This window comes from Sardina pilchardus, chromosome 23, assembly GCF_963854185.1.
Source record: "Sardina pilchardus chromosome 23, fSarPil1.1, whole genome shotgun sequence".
Taxonomy (NCBI): Eukaryota; Metazoa; Chordata; class Actinopteri; order Clupeiformes; family Clupeidae; genus Sardina; species Sardina pilchardus.
In genome coordinates this window covers 3,178,859-3,194,535 of record NC_085016.1, presented here as the reverse complement: position 1 = coordinate 3,194,535, position 15,677 = coordinate 3,178,859, and the positions used below count along the sequence as shown (strand labels likewise).

Here is a 15,677-nt window from a genome sequence, read left to right as displayed (position 1 = left end):
GCCATGGACATTCCCAAACGTCTTGGTCTTGTGGAGTGTATTTCACTTGAAGTGGTTTGTAGAGACAGGTATTGAGCAGAAAGCAATCTATAGCGCACCAGAGGAGCTGAGAGGAATAAAAGAAGCTTGATTGTTTGTACAGGGCCACAGTTGCTCTGAGTAGGCGACCCGCCTTTGAATTGGACTTGAAATTGGATTCTCGTCCTATTTTGTTGTGGTCATGTGTACACATGTAATATTGTTGTGGTCACTCATGTTATCTCATTTGATCTGTCTCTATGCTGTTATGTGACCTGCAGCCTGAGCTTCTGCTGTGCTGCTGTTTTAAAAGGCTATGAGATGATATCTCCGCTTGCTCTCGCTCTGAACCTCTGGCCGTGGATGGCAGGCGTTGGTATGGAGCTGTGGTGAATTCTCCACCCCCAGCTGTGCCTCTGCAGTTGACTTTGACCCAGTGTAGCAATGAGAAGATTTACACAAAACCTCCTTTGTCCCTGACCAAGTGTTCTGGCTGATGGACTCTTCTCCTCTTCTCTCTCTCCTCCTCTTGGCCGTCCTCTCTCCGTAAAAGACTTTTCTGTCCGCACGTTCTGTTTGGTAAGTGGCGCAGTGTCGTATCAATGACGTTGACACCATGAGGTTGGACTAAAATTCTTTTGGATTCAAATGAAAACCGAATAGGGTGGGTGTAGCCTAGAGGAGAATGGCTGATGATGGTGTTACTGGATCCAACCTTCCAGTAAGTCAAGGCAATAAAGGTGTTTTTGTCCAGCGACTTTATTCCTATGTCAGTTCGCATGGATAATGGTAGTCAGCCAGTAGCGTTTAGTAGCTAATTCATGTATGTTGTGCAAGTGGTGGTGCATTTCAGTATGATTGTTCATTGTTACATGACTATTCAACACAATGCACAAGGGGCTCCTTATGGGAGTCACAGGAAGTCTCATTCAGAGTTTTGTGTATGCTTAAATATGCGTGTAAACAGATGGATATGACTGTAATCTGCACCATACTCTCGTGCTGTTGTTGATGTTGATTATGTATCTGAGAGATTAATATGTGATTGCTAACTTGCCTGGTTCCTGGTGTATAAAAAGTCAGACATGGTTGAAGCCTGTGTTGGAAACAGAGACCAGATTGAACAAGTGTTGTTGGGCTCACAGGAAGGCCTCAGTGGCCCAACCGAAATGTAATTAGTTTCCATTGTGCTACCTTGCTGCTGATATCCTCGCCCAAGTCCCCGAGTCCCGGCTCATATCTCATAACCCAGACGACGTATTCCAGCTGCCCTTCTGTAGCTCAAGTGCCTGGGAGACTGACATGGCACTATGGCTGGACACTAGCTCTGATGGTGCACGGGATGGTCAGGATGGCACTCTGTCTGGACACTAGCTCTGATGGTGCACGGGATGGCACTCTGGCTGGACACTATAGCTCTGATGGTGCACGGGATGGTCAGGATGGCACTCTGGCTGGCTAGCTCTGATGGTGCACGGGATGGTCAAGATGGCACTATGGCTGGACACTAGCTCTGATGGTGCATGGGATGGTCAGCTCTGATGGTGCACGGGATGGTCAGGATGAGGATGGCCAGTATCTTCTCTTCGGTCATGTTCACTGGTGTGTGTTCTCCGACTCTGTGAAATGGCGTGTTCAAGAGGTTTGGGCTAATCACCACTGATCTATAAAGATATAATATCATATCAGTGCTAATCACTGGTTAGGTAGGAGATACAAGTGGAACGGCAGATGTCTATGAATGCAATGCAGGCCACCCTTGGCTAGCATGTCTTGTTGTAGAATGCTGTGGCAGTCAGTGAGCGAGGAGGAGGGGAATGCCCGGATTACTTACAGTAGTTAGCTGGATGACCGTTGTTTTGCTGCACAGCTGACCCGACTGCGTTAAATACTCACTCTATCTTTCACAAAAAAACAGCGGGATGCTCGGAGGCAAATGACCAAAATTCTCTCTCTCTCTCTCTCTCTCTCTATGCGTGTGTGTGTTTGTATGTGTTGGGGGGGGGGGGGGGGGGGGTACATGCAGGATGGGATTAGTGATTGCTCTCTGTGTGTGGATCTGTAGCAGTCTGCCCTCAGGCCAAGAGAGGTCAGCCGGTCAGAGTGTGTGTGTGTCAGCGTGCGCGTGTGTGTGTGTGTGTGTGTGTGTGTGTGTGTGTGTGTGTGTGTGTGTGTGTGTGTGTGTGTGTGTGTGTGTGTGTGTGTGTGTGTGTGTGTGTGTGTGTGTGTGTGTGTGTGTGTGTGTGTGTGTGTGTGTGTGTGTGTGTGTGTGTGTGTTTTAATTTGTGTTTGTGTGTGAGGAGTAACTAGTGTTGTCACGATAGCAAAATTATTCTTTCGATACCAACACTAAGTCAAGAATTGCGATTTCGATACTTTTCCGATGCTTTTTTACCATTTTAGTTGATTTGGGACATCATCAGGAGCCTAGTGTTGAATATAGTGCGATCATTCACACCAGTGGCCATCCAAGATTCTGCTCGACCCTACACACACACACACACACACACACTCACACATACACACACACACACACACACACACACACAGCTTATGTCCGCTGATAGGCAGTAACTCGTCAGAACTAATGTAATAGTGTCTTGCAATGTTCCTATATGATTTTAGTGACTTTGCTGACTATGATTTTGGTCAGCAAGGAGTTCTCTCCAGATGTACAAGTTAGCCAAGGTTGCGTTGCGTAGCCTATTTCTGACATTAAACCCAACAGTAAGCCCAAATGACCTAAATTAAATACCATAGCATACATACAGTAGGTGAACAACACAAACTTGAGAGATGCAAGTGAGCAAATGAACTTGATATTAGGCTATTATTGTGTTGCTGCTGTGCAGCCAGCCACATCATCACTTAAACTAGCAGCTGTGTGTGTATGTGCATGTGTGTGCATGCATGTGTGTGTATGGGGGAGGGGCCATGTGTGTGAGTGGAAGAGCTTGTTTGGTTGTTGTCTGCAACCACCACATTTCCATAGCCATTTTAATGTAGGCTACTTCCGGGTCCTGGATATGGGGTCGTCACGGCGCTCTACGATTGCCATAAGGGTTCGCTTTAACCCAATGCCCAGGAAGTGGACTGCCCTTAATGTCCAGTAAGACTGCAGTCCTGGGAGACCCTTACTGCGCACTCTTTAGGGCACTACACTCACAAATGTCTCCTATGTAGAGGTGTCCATAATAACTTTAGTCTAAACGTCAGTGCTGCAAATGTCTCCTATGTAGAGGTGTCCATCATAACTCTAGTCTAAACGTCAGTGCTGCAAATGTCTCCTATGTAGAGGTGTCCATCATAACTCTAGTCTAAACGTCAGTGCTGCAAATGTCTCCTATGTAGAGGTGTCCATCATAACTCTAGTCTAAACGTCAGTGCTGCAAATGTCTCCTATGTAGAGGTGTCCATCATAACTCTAGTCTAAACGTCAGTGCTGCAAATGTCTCCTATGTAGAGGTGTCCATCATAACTCTAGTCTAAACGTCAGTGATGCAAATGTCTCCTATGTAGAGGTGTCTATCGTAACTCTAGTCTAAACGTCAGTGCTGTAGTTTCTGGACTATAAATCGCTCCGGACTATACTGTAGGTGTCATCAGTCAAAAAATGCCTCATGAAGAGTAAAAAAACAACATATATACAGTAAATCGCACCAGACTATAAGCTGCAGGACCAGCCAGTCTACGGAAATAACGGCAACTTCTAGTCCGTAACATACGGTCTTGCAGTGCGGAGCGGCACAGGCTCATGGCCGTGTCATGTTTAGGGGACAATAGATGCTATTTCTGGCTCCCTGGATGCTGCACACGGGCTGGGGAGTGAGCTGCTGGTGTGGATGCATCCAAAGCTCTGCGGGACTTCTGCCAGGGAGCCGAGTTCACTGACTACTTGCCAGGATGCTTTCCCACAAATGGATCACTACCAGTCCTGGAGTGTGCCAATTGTTTTTGTGTGTGTGTGTGTGTGTGTGTGTGTGTCACGTTTGATCGGGGGCATTCAATGTACAGTATTTTAAGTTTGAGTTGAGTTTTGTGTGTGTGTGTGTGTGTGTGTGTGTGTGTGTGTGTGTGTGTGTGTGTGTGTGTGTGTGTGTGTGTGTGTGTGTGTGTGTGTGTGTGTGTGTGTGTGTCACGTTTGATCGGGGGCATTCAATGTACAGTATTTTAACCTGGTCTTTCACTGGAGGGCCTCTAGTGTAGCTCCCAATCCTGCCCTGCTCTACTGTTTCTGTGTTAATGATCGCAAATTGGCTTTTGGGATTATTGAGGGGCTTATAACGTGTGGAAGAATGGGCTGCTGTTCTCTTTGTAGGAATCCTTTTCCAATGAGCAGAGATCGGGAAGAGTCCTCGTTTATTCGTTTCTCCTAATATATAGGAATAAACTCTCTCTCTCTCTCTCTCTTTCTCTCTCTCTGTCTGTCTGTCTTTCTGTCTCTCTGTTTTTTTGCAGACATTTGAGGCCAATGACCTATTTCAGGGACAGAACTTCACCAAAGTGTTAAATTCCTTGGTATCATTGAATAACGCTACTGCAGGTAAGAATGCCCCTCCAGTCTGTATGGAACTGTATGTTTTTGTGTGTGTGTGTGTGTGTGTGTGTGTGTGTGTGTTTATTTGTGTTCATTTCTGTGATGGATGTCCTGGAGTGAAGGTGTGAAGTTGTGGTTGTTTCTGTGTTGATAGTGTCTTGCCCTGCTCAGTGCTCTGTTTCTCACTCCCTTTCTCTCCTCCCTCTCTCTCCTCCCTTTCTCTCCTCTCCTCTCCTCTCCTCGCTCTTCTCTCTCCTCCCTCTCCTCCCTCTCCTCTCCTCTCTCTCCCTCTCATCTTCTCTCCTCTCCCTCTCCTCGCTCTCCTCTCCTCTCCTCTCCTCGCTCTTCTCTCTCTCTCCTCTCCTCTCCCTCTCCTCTCCTCTCTCTCCTCCTCTCCCTCTCCTCCCTCTGTGTTTAGATATTGGGCTGGGTGGAGACTCTGTATGTGGGCGTCACTCCTCCACCCATCGGATAAAGTCCTTCGAGTCGCTCTCCTCCCACTCCACCCACGGCCGCTCCTCCAGACTCCAGCACCACCAGTACAGAAGCCTGGTGAGTGGCCCCTCTAGAGCATGGACTGGCTGGCACACACACACACACACACACACACACACACACACACACACGTTACCTGTGGCCCCTCTAGAGCATGGGGTGGCTGACCTGGTCCATCATGTGCTGGAACGCCTGGTTATCTGGTTATTGCACTGTGTAGTGGTGGTGGTACAGAAGCCTGGTGAGTGGCCACTCTAGAGCATGGAGTGGCTGACCTGGTCCATTAAGCCCAATTCACACCAAAGATTTCCGACGCGACGAGACTGAGTTGCAGCGGCGTGATTTAGAAGTTGCACGTAGTTGCAAGCCGTCGCAAGCCGTCGCAGAGCATTAAACATGTTGAGTCTGTTGAGGTTTTAGAACGTCACGGCTCGTCTCGTCTCATCTCGCCGGGAATCTTTGGTCTGACTCTGTACCCTACTTTATGTGCTGGAACGCCTGGTTATTGCACTGTGTAGAGGAGTCAGACCCTTCACTGGCCCTTTTCATTGAATTTAAACAACAGGGGGGGGATCCGAGGGGGGGGGGATCCGTCTTTGTGTTACTTTACAACCCAAAAGTTGAAGGCCAAAGAGAAAATATGTTATTGGAAAGACGTGAGAAAGTCAGAATGAGTAGGGTTCAATTCCATAATGAATGAGTAGGGTTCAATTCCATAACGAATGAGTAGGGTTCAATTCCATAACAAATGAGTAGGGTTCAATTCCATAACAAATGAGTAGGGTTCAATTCCAATGAACGGAGAGAGGAAGTGACCCATAGAGCTGCTGATTCTGAAGGCTGGAATAAGTGGCAGCCCAATCCCTGATGGATTAAGCGCCTGATGTGACGGGACTGCTGCCTAGGCAACGCTGTGGCCAGTTGTAACAATTTGCCCCTTATAATAATTAAGAGAGCTCACTGCCACGACGCATATAAAGAAGGTTTCGGGCGGATAAGCAACCGCATATAACAGAGGGCCTCCGTTGGCTTAAGATAAACGGCAATAGGCTTGTTTATCAACTACGCCAATCGTGCAATAATCAAACACATGAAAAACACAAAACAATTAGGTGAATATGCACTGTATTGTGTCACAAACAATCAATGACTTCGTGGCCACCTAGCGCGCAACGAACGCGCTGAGCTGCAGGCCCGACACTTAATTGAAGACACAAAGCTTCGTGAAATATAAACCCACACCCCCCAAAGTTCAATGTCCATAAGTCCAAACAATAAGCATTAGATTCCGACTGTTCCAAAACGTAAACGAGATCTCCAAAGAATGAAAACGATGCTTATCTTACAGTCCGTTGAGTAGTCGCTCCAACACGGATGTGAAACGCAATCTCAACATACGCGAATGTCAGAAGGGAAAGGTATCCAGATCTTGCTGTAATCCAATGACGAATAATCCACAAGGAAAAGGGTCACGGCAATGCAGCTCACAGGAATCTTCTAACCGCGTAACTTTCTTACCAGCCGGCTCAATTCAGGTAACAAAAAGTCTCTCTCGCGCACTCACCGCGCCACCATTTAAACTAAGGGCAAACCCATTCATTCGTGCCCAAAACGCGCGTCCCACTGTCAGCTGACACAAAATTTGCATACATGGCGCTGTCATTTGAAAAGTCAAAGCAACAGGACATACATTTTCATTTTAACAACATTTATGCAACCATGTAAAAAAGGTGATTTGTGGCAATCTTTACATTCCCCCCCCCCCAGCCAGCGGCATATCGGGACCGTAGTAGGGCTTCATGTTTGCCACATTTACATTATCCACCTTCACTTTATCAGTCAACCAACGAACACGGTAATTTATGGGACCCAATTTTTTCTCTACCTTAACAGGCCCTGACCATCTGGGTGCAAGCTTGGCAGAGAACTGTGCAGAGGCTTTAGACAACGGGTGTGACCTAATCCAGACCAGGTCACCGGCTGCAAAGTGTACATCTTTGCGCCGTGCATTATAGTACCTAGCTTGTCTGGCCTTGGCTACACTGACATGTCTTTCAACCTCTTTCATGAGTTGTGTGTGTGCGTGTAGTGTATGATATGCAGGTGTACCAGGAACAGGAGATTTATGGATGAGACGCTCTAGGGGACCTTTGATGTTACGACCCAGGGCTAACACAGCAGGGGCCGCGCCAGTGGTTTCGTGGACTGCTGTGTTGATGGCCATGCGGAACTCAGGCAGCCATCGGTCCCAATCTTGATGGTGGTCTTCGACATAGGATGCCATCATGGGCCTCAAAGTTCTATTGACCCGCTCAGTCAGATTGGTCCCCAGGATCCACAGAGGCAGGCCAACAGCTGGCTTGTGAATTGTGGACCGCGGTCAGAAACCAGAAAGGCTGGCACTCCCCAACGGGTGAAGATGTCATTCTTCAAGATCTGACACACCTTTGGGGTCTTGGCATCCTTCAAAGCGAAAAGCTCCACCCACTTGCTGAAGTAGTCGACGACGACCATGAGAATGGAATTACGGCCTCTGCTGAATGGGAAAGGTCCCATGAAGTCTACACCGATCATCTCACCCGGTGCCTTGACCTCCGTTGACTGGAGCAGACCAGCAGGTTTGATATTCGAAGCCTTGTATTGTTGGCACTTCTGGCAGGCACGAACATGGCTCCACACTTCTCTTCTAATGTCAGGCCACCATGCCACCTCCAGAATTTTAAGCAGAGTCTTCATCCTTCCCAAATGTCCACCAAACTGGCTGTCATGGAAGTATGCTAAAAATGCATTAATCATCCCAGCAGGAACGACAAGCTGGTAGTTAAAACCACCATACTTGGAGGGCACGCCCCGATAGAGCACACCCTGCTGGAGCTGATAGTGAATTCGGCCAGGTGTAGGCTCTGAGATGGACTGAAAGAGCTCTTGGCACCGGGCATCACTGTTTTGAGCCTTCTCAATATCTTCCAAGGAGCTAGGCAAGCTGGACCAATAGGATTTTGACACAGCCACAGCCATGTCACCTGCTTCAGACAGACAGTCTCCAGGTTGAGGTGCACGGGACAGCGCATCTGGCACAACATTGGAACAGCCCTTCTTATAATGGACTCTGAAGTTAAATGCTTGCAGCCGTAGCGTCCACCTAGTGAGCCGAGACGTTGTCTTGGGGCAGTTAAATGCCCAGGCCAGAGCACTGTGGTCTGTGAACACATCAAATGTGTCCCCTTCTAGATAATGGCGCCATTTCTCCACCGCCCAGACCACTGCAAGGCACTCCTTCTCTGAAGTAGAGTACCTCAGTTCAGGACCATGGAGAGCTCTTGAGGCGTAGGCGATAACCTGCTCTGCGCCCTCAATGGACTGGATCAGGACTGCGCCTAGGCCAACGTCGCTGGCATCACAATGCACTTCAAATGGCATGTGCATCCTTGGCTGAGCGAGCACCGGTGGTGTCTGCAAGAGGGCTTTGAGGTGTTGAAAAGCGTCTTGACACTGAGCAGACCATTCCCAGGAAACTGCTTTTTTCTTGAGGTTGTTGAGCGGCGTTGCGATATCCGCGAGTCTTGGGAGGAACTTGTGATACCAGCCCACTAACCCCAAGAACCTCTGGAGGCTTTTGAGGTCAGTGGGTGCTGGATATGTCATGACCGCTTCGACCTTGGCTGGATCCACTTCAACGCCCCTTGCTGAGACAATGTGCCCTAGAAAGGTCAACTCGGACTTGAAAAGATGGCATTTTTTGACATTGAGCGTCAGATTGGCTTGATGCAGTTTCTGAAACACTGCATCTAGGTCAAGGAGGTGTTGTTGTTGTGTCTTTGAAAAAATTATGATGTCGTCAATATAAACAAAACAAATATTGCCTTTTAAACTTCCTAGGACAGTTTCCATAAGCCGCTGAAAGGTGGCGCCGGCGTTACGTAAACCGAAAGGCATAACTTTGAACTGAAAGAGACCACGATGGGTGATCATGGCGGTCTTCATTTTGCTGTCTTCAGCCATGGCAACTTGCCAATAGCCACTCTGGAGATCCAATGAGCTGAAGCATGTGGCCCCCTGCATGGACTCCAGGATTTCATGAACGAGTGGCATTGGATAGGCGTCATGATGGGTCTTCGCATTGAGCCCCCTATAGTCCACACAAAAGCGGAGTGACCCGTCTTTCTTTGGGACTAAGACCACCGGGGAGGCCCAAGCAGATGAAGAGGGCTGAATGATGCCATTTTTCAACATCTTGTCAATATGCTCGTCAATGACTACTTGCTTCTGCGGTGACACACGATAAGCTCTCTTCCGTACAGGGAGTTCGTCAGTCGTCCAGATGTTGTGCTTAAAGACACTGGTAATACCAGTGGACTCTGTCCAAACTGAGGACCATATTCGCAGCAGTGGCCTGACCACCTCAGGTTGAGCCTCGAGGAGTGGAGTTGAAGGCGGGTCATTGCTGGAGTCCTCAATCACAGCTGCATAGAAGTAGGCTGAAGGTTCTGGGTGCCTCCACCCCAGCGCATCACGGGATTTGTGGAGAAACCAGTGTTCTTTTCCTCCCGGCATTACATATTTCCCAAGGTGTGGCTTCAGGGTGAGTTGGCTTATGCGCATGTAGTCTAGGCCTAACAGAAGAGGCATGCACAGCTGGTTATCCTCAAGAATGTACACGTTCACAGTGTAATGGGCATCATTCAGAGTGAGCAGCAGGGTAGCTCTTCCTATGGCCTTACTTTCTTGTCCATTGGCCATGACGAACTTTTGACGTTCTTCACACAAAGTCTCACCCGTCTTCTTGATATTGTTCCACAATGCTCTGCACATCAAAGAGTATGTGCAGCCTGTGTCCAAGACAGCATCACCCTTCGAGCCACGGATCGCCACAGGCACCACCAAAAGAGTTGGAGCACCCAGCACAGAGGCAAGGTCAGCGCTTGGCCCCCGGCTCTGTCCCTGGTCAGTCTTCTTGTCACGCCAGTTCTTCTTCTGAGTGCGCTCTGAGGGACTATTTTGTTGGACGCGGCTCCAGTAGTCCTTTGAGTTGCTCCAGTCCTTCTCAATCAAAGAGCCGACTTTCACCAGCTGTTCCACAGTGGACACTATGCCGCGCAAGCCACTAGCCAGCTTTGGGTTGCATGCACTGAGGATACGCCGCACAAGCTCATCTTCAGGCATCTCAGGATGCCATTTCAGACAAAGTGCGCGGTGGTCATAGGCAAAGTCCCTCAGGCACTGTGTAGGTGCTTGGACACTCGTTCGGATCTGATCCTCCATCTCAGAAGGATAGTCAGAGGGCAGGAAGGCTTCAAGGAAAGCACTCTTGAACTCAGCCCAGTTGGTGATCTTGCCACGAGCAGCTACCCACCAGCTCCGTGCCGGCCCCTTTAAAACAGAGTTGATGGTGCCAATGAGCTCAATGTCAGACAGTGGACGCAGCGTGAAGAAATTTTCACACTGATCAATGAAATCAGTGACATCTTTTGAGCTTCTTGACTCCCCAAACTTGGGAAACTCCATTTTGATGGGCGGTTTGGCCTTGGCTGTGTGCACATGTGTAATGGTGGTATCACCCTCTGCTGGAACAGGTGTGATGGGCACGAAGGTTGCAGGGGTGGAGAAGGCCGTGGGCCCCCAGGCTGCACGTTGTCTGCTGATAGACCTTTTCAATTCCTCCTTCCATTGTTTGTCCCTGCGCTCCAAGCAAGCAACAATAGCCTGGTCAAACCTCAGCATCTTCTCATCAACATAGTCTGCGGCCTGCTGCACTGCTGCTTCAATAGCAGCTCTCAGACCATCTTCTCTGTTGAGAGTGCTGTCTACGGCTGCTTTGAGTCGATTTTCTAAAGCCTCCATGTTGTGCTGAAGCTCCTGAAGCTGTTCTGCCATTTCATCAGTCACCTCAGCCTCATCATCATCTTCCTCACTGTCAAGATACAGGCTTTCTAATTTGGTGGCTATTTCAGAGACTCCACTTCGATTGTGCCTAGTAGTGACGTGCTGGAAGCGGTTAACATTGCCAGGTGGGACTGGATTTTCGGCTAGAACAATCAGTGGGCTTGTGTCACCAGTGCTACTACCCTCCTGTGGCCCCTGCTGGTGGGACATTGTAAGTGTGAAACAACAATGCAGGGAAATGTAATGAACTGATGTGAATGCACTATGATGTAATACTGTAATGTAATGTAATGTAATGCAATGCAATGTACTGAATGCACTCTAATAAAGTCACAAATGTGTAAGTAATGCAAAAAGGATATATCAGTGTTTTCAATGGCCTAGCGACTTAGCTTGCCCTATCAACACGTTCATTCAGCAAAAGCAACAATTCACGGAACCAACAATTCACCCAATATGTACAAAATAATAGCCCAAATATTAACAGCAGTTGCAAAAAATAATTATCCAGATCCCCATACTGGCCACCACTGTAACAATTTGCCCCTTATAATAATTAAGAGAGCTCACTGCCACGACGCATATAAAGAAGGTTTCGGGCGGATAAGCAACCGCATATAACAGAGGGCCTCCGTTGGCTTAAGATAAACGGCAATAGGCTTGTTTATCAACTACGCCAATCGTGCAATAATCAAACACATGAAAAACACAAAACAATTAGGTGAATATGCACTGTATTGTGTCACAAACAATCAATGACTTCGTGGCCACCTAGCGCGCAACGAACGCGCTGAGCTGCAGGCCCGACACTTAATTGAAGACACAAAGCTTCGTGAAATATAAACCCACACCCCCCAAAGTTCAATGTCCATAAATCCAAACAATAAGCATTAGATTCCGACTGTTCCAAAACGTAAACGAGATCTCCAAAGAATGAAAACGATGCTTATCTTACAGTCCGTTGAGTAGTCGCTCCAACACGGATGTGAAACGCAATCTCAACATACGCGAATGTCAGAAGGGAAAGTTATCCAGATCTTGCTGTAATCCAATGACGAATAATCCACAAGGAAAAGGGTCACGGCAATGCAGCTCACAGGAATCTTCTAACCGCGTAACTTTCTTACCAGCCGGCTCAATTCAGGTAACAAAAAGTCTCTCTCGCGCACTCACCGCGCCACCATTTAAACTAAGGGCAAACCCATTCATTCGTGCCCAAAACGCGCGTCCCACTGTCAGCTGACACAAAATTTACATACATGGCGCTGTCATTTGAAAAGTCAAAGCAACAGGACATACATTTTCATTTTAACAACATTTATGCAACCATGTAAAAAAGGTGATTTGTGGCAATCTTTACACAGTATGCTGTGCAGCTCTCCAGTATGAAGACTGTGACGCAATGACACAACTCGTCAGTTTATGTGTGGACGTTGCCATTCATGTTCGCTAGAGCCATACTTTTATGCTGTTATCACTGTGGTTGTTGTTCTTGATGTGTGCGGCCCTTAATTCAGATTTAATTCACATTAATGTACAACACACACGCACACACACACACACACACACACACACATAGAGAGACACATACACACACACACACACACACACACACACACACACACACACACACACACACACACACACACACACGTTACCTGTGGCCTTGTGTTGATCTCCGTGTCCCTGGGTTGCTGGTGCAGGACATGTCGGACAGCGGTGGGCAGTACGTTAATGTACAACACACACGCACACACACACACACACACACATAGAGAGAGACACACACACACACACACACACACGTTACCTGGGGCCTTGTGTTGATCTCCGTGTCCCTGCGTTGCTCATATAGGACATGTCGGACAGCGGTGGGCAGTACGTTAATGTACAACACACACACACACACACACACACACACACACACACACACACACACACACGCGTTACCTGTGGCCTTGTGTTGATCTCCTTGTCCCTGGGTTGCTCATATAGGACATGTCGGACAGCGGTGGGCAGTACGTGCTGGTCAAGGCGCGCTTCACCTTCCAGCAGACCAACGAGGACGAGCTGTCCTTCAGCAAGGGCGACCTGATCCAGGTGATGCGCCAGGAGGACGGGGGCTGGTGGGAGGGCAGCCTCAACGGCAGGAGCGGCTGGTTCCCTAGCAACTACGTGCGCGAGGTCAAAGGTAAAGTCTGCCAGGTGTCTGTCTTTGTTCTTCTTGTGTGTGTGTGTGTGTGTGTGTCTTCATAGGGTGGTGTGGGTGTGACTGCGTCAGTGTTAAGGTGTGTGTGTGTGTGTGTGTGTGTGTCTTCATAGGGTGGTGTGGGTGTGACCGCGTCAGTGTTATGGTGTTTGTGTGTGTCTTCATAGGGTGGTGTGGGTGTGACCGCGTTAGTGTTAAAGTGTGTGTGTGTGAGTTAGTGTTTAGGTGTGTGTGTCTGTCTTCATAGGGTGGTGTGAGTTAGTGTTAAAGTCTATGTGTGTGGGTGTGTGTCTGCGTTAGTGTTAAAGTCTATGTGTGTGGGTGGGGTGTTGTATCTGCGTGTTGTGTCTGGTAGCTGTTATCTATTTGTGTCTGGTAGATGTGATTGTGTTTCACTTGGACGTTTGACTTGGATTGTCATGATATGTTTGTGTGTGTATGAGTATGTGTGCGCATGTGTATGCTGTATGCACATACTTGGGATCTGGGCTTGGATTCATCTATGTGTAAATATACGGATCTAACTGACTGACACCAGAATAAAATCTAATGATGATGATCGTGACATCAAACCCCTCCTCCTCCTCTCCTCTCCTGCCGCAGGGCCAAAGCTACTGTATGGAAATGTGGTGGCATGAACCGCTCACAAGGCTTTTTTTAGGCTTGCAAATGAGTGCTGCCGCACAACAGGACCTCGCCTGGGCTATGGACGAGATCAGATATGAAGTCATTTCCTGTTTGTGTTGTTAGGTGGGCTTCTCTCTGATGCCTCGCTCGAGCATGTGAAGTGTACTGCAGCACTTGCGTGGGAAGCGTTTGCTCACTGGAGTTTCCTCTCGTGTGCTTTGATTTATTTAAAATGTCATGTTTAATATTTAAAATCTTATATTTCACTGTTGAAGTTGAGTTGAGCTTTCACTGGCTTTGTGACGGTACAAAGCAGTATTTAGGACAGTCGTCCAATAAAGGACGGGGTATAGAGAGAGGAAGAGAGGAGGGGAGAGTGAGTGAGAGAGATGTGTACTCTACGTGTGTGTGTGTGTGTGTGTGTGAGAGAGAGAGACACACACACACACACACACACACACACAGAGACAGTGATAGAGGCAGCCCTAAGCTTCCATGAGTGGCCACCCCAGTCCAATCCATTAAAAGGATGACTTAATATGAAGAGGAAGACGTTCTTGACCCACAGCACCGGTGCCAAGGCTGATTAATTCAGACCAGCTCGGCTGGAGCTCAACGGCAGGAGCGTGAGCTCATATGAAACCGTTAGAATATTAAACAGCGTAATCTGGGTGCTTTAGAGTCTGGCCTGACCAGCACGGGGACGTCATGGCAACGCATTATGGAAAATGCACTGTATGGAAAATGGCGTACGGAAAGGAAGACCAATTCAAACCAAACAGCTGTGTGTATTGTTGGCTATTTGTGATTTTGTGTGTGTGAGTGTGTGCTTCTTCCATTTCAGTGTGAGTGTGTGTGTGTGTGTGTGTGTGTGTGTGTGTGTGTGTGTGTGTGTGTGTGCGTGCGCACGCATGTCTGTCTGACAACAGGCCAACAACAGTTCACTTTGGAAAAGCAGGAAGGAAAGGCTCGGCTCCACACAAAGACAGGAAACCAGCCCCCGACCAGGGGAGCGCGGCTTCCTCTCCCATCCTGAATATTCCCTAAATATTCCCTAAATATTCCCCAGCCATTGTCACGGCCCCACTGTGCCCATTCAGTCACGTCCAGTTAAGATCTCCGCTGTCTAAATGACCACTGCACAAGTGCATCCCATAGTGCCCTGAGACGGCAGATACACTCAGACACGGAGAAACGAGTCCCTGCTCTCTCTCTCTCTCTCTCTCTCTCTCTTGTTAGGGGAGAAAACGAGTCCCTGCTCTCTCTCTCTCTCTCTCATTCTCTCTCTCTCGTTAGGAGAGATAAACGAGTCTGCTCTGCTCTCTCTCTCTCTTTCGTTTGGAGGGAGCAATGAGTCTCTTTAGTTAGGAGATGGAAACAAGTCTCTGGCCTCCCTGCCCTCTCTCTCTCTCTCTCTCTCTCTCTCTCTCTCATGAGGACAGAGAGAGAGAAGCAAGTCTCTTTGGTGAGCAGAGAGAGAGAGGGAATGAGAGAAGCAAGTATCTTTGGTGAGGAGAGAGAGAGGGGAAATGAGGGAAGCAAGTCTCTTTGGTGAGCAGAGAGAGAGAGGGAATGAGAGAAGCAAGTCTCTTTGGTGAGCAGAGATGAACAAATGTGTTGGGTGAGGAGAGAGAGAGAGAGAGAGAGAGAGAGAGAGAGAGAGGGAATGAGGGAAGCAAGTCTGTTTGGTGAGCAGAGCTGAACAAATGTGTTGGGTGAGGAGAGAGCCTGTGCTGTGCCTCAGGTTAGAGGGCTAAAGTGGAGCGCAGGGAGATCTCATTTCTTCACAAACAGCGCTGCCGGTTCCTCCCTGAATAAATAGTACATGTTATATATTCTCTCTCTCTCTCTCTCTCCCTCTCTCCTTCTCTCCGCTCCCCCATCAAGGCCTTCCAGGAGGGCTGTATT

At 48.3% G+C, this 15,677-nt stretch overlaps 1 protein-coding gene across 1 annotated transcript in view; it reads left to right on the top strand.

Moving 5' to 3' along the window:
• The window catches only part of arhgef7b (Rho guanine nucleotide exchange factor (GEF) 7b), a 36,549-nt gene that overhangs the window by 2,393 nt on the left and 18,479 nt on the right, over positions 1–15,677 (top strand). Inside the window, exons 3-5 of the mRNA XM_062527839.1 lie at positions 4,477–4,561; positions 4,974–5,107; positions 12,929–13,124. Coding sequence (XP_062383823.1) covers positions 4,477–4,561; positions 4,974–5,107; positions 12,929–13,124 — 415 coding nt within the window. The remainder of the gene's footprint in view (positions 1–4,476; positions 4,562–4,973; positions 5,108–12,928; positions 13,125–15,677) is intronic.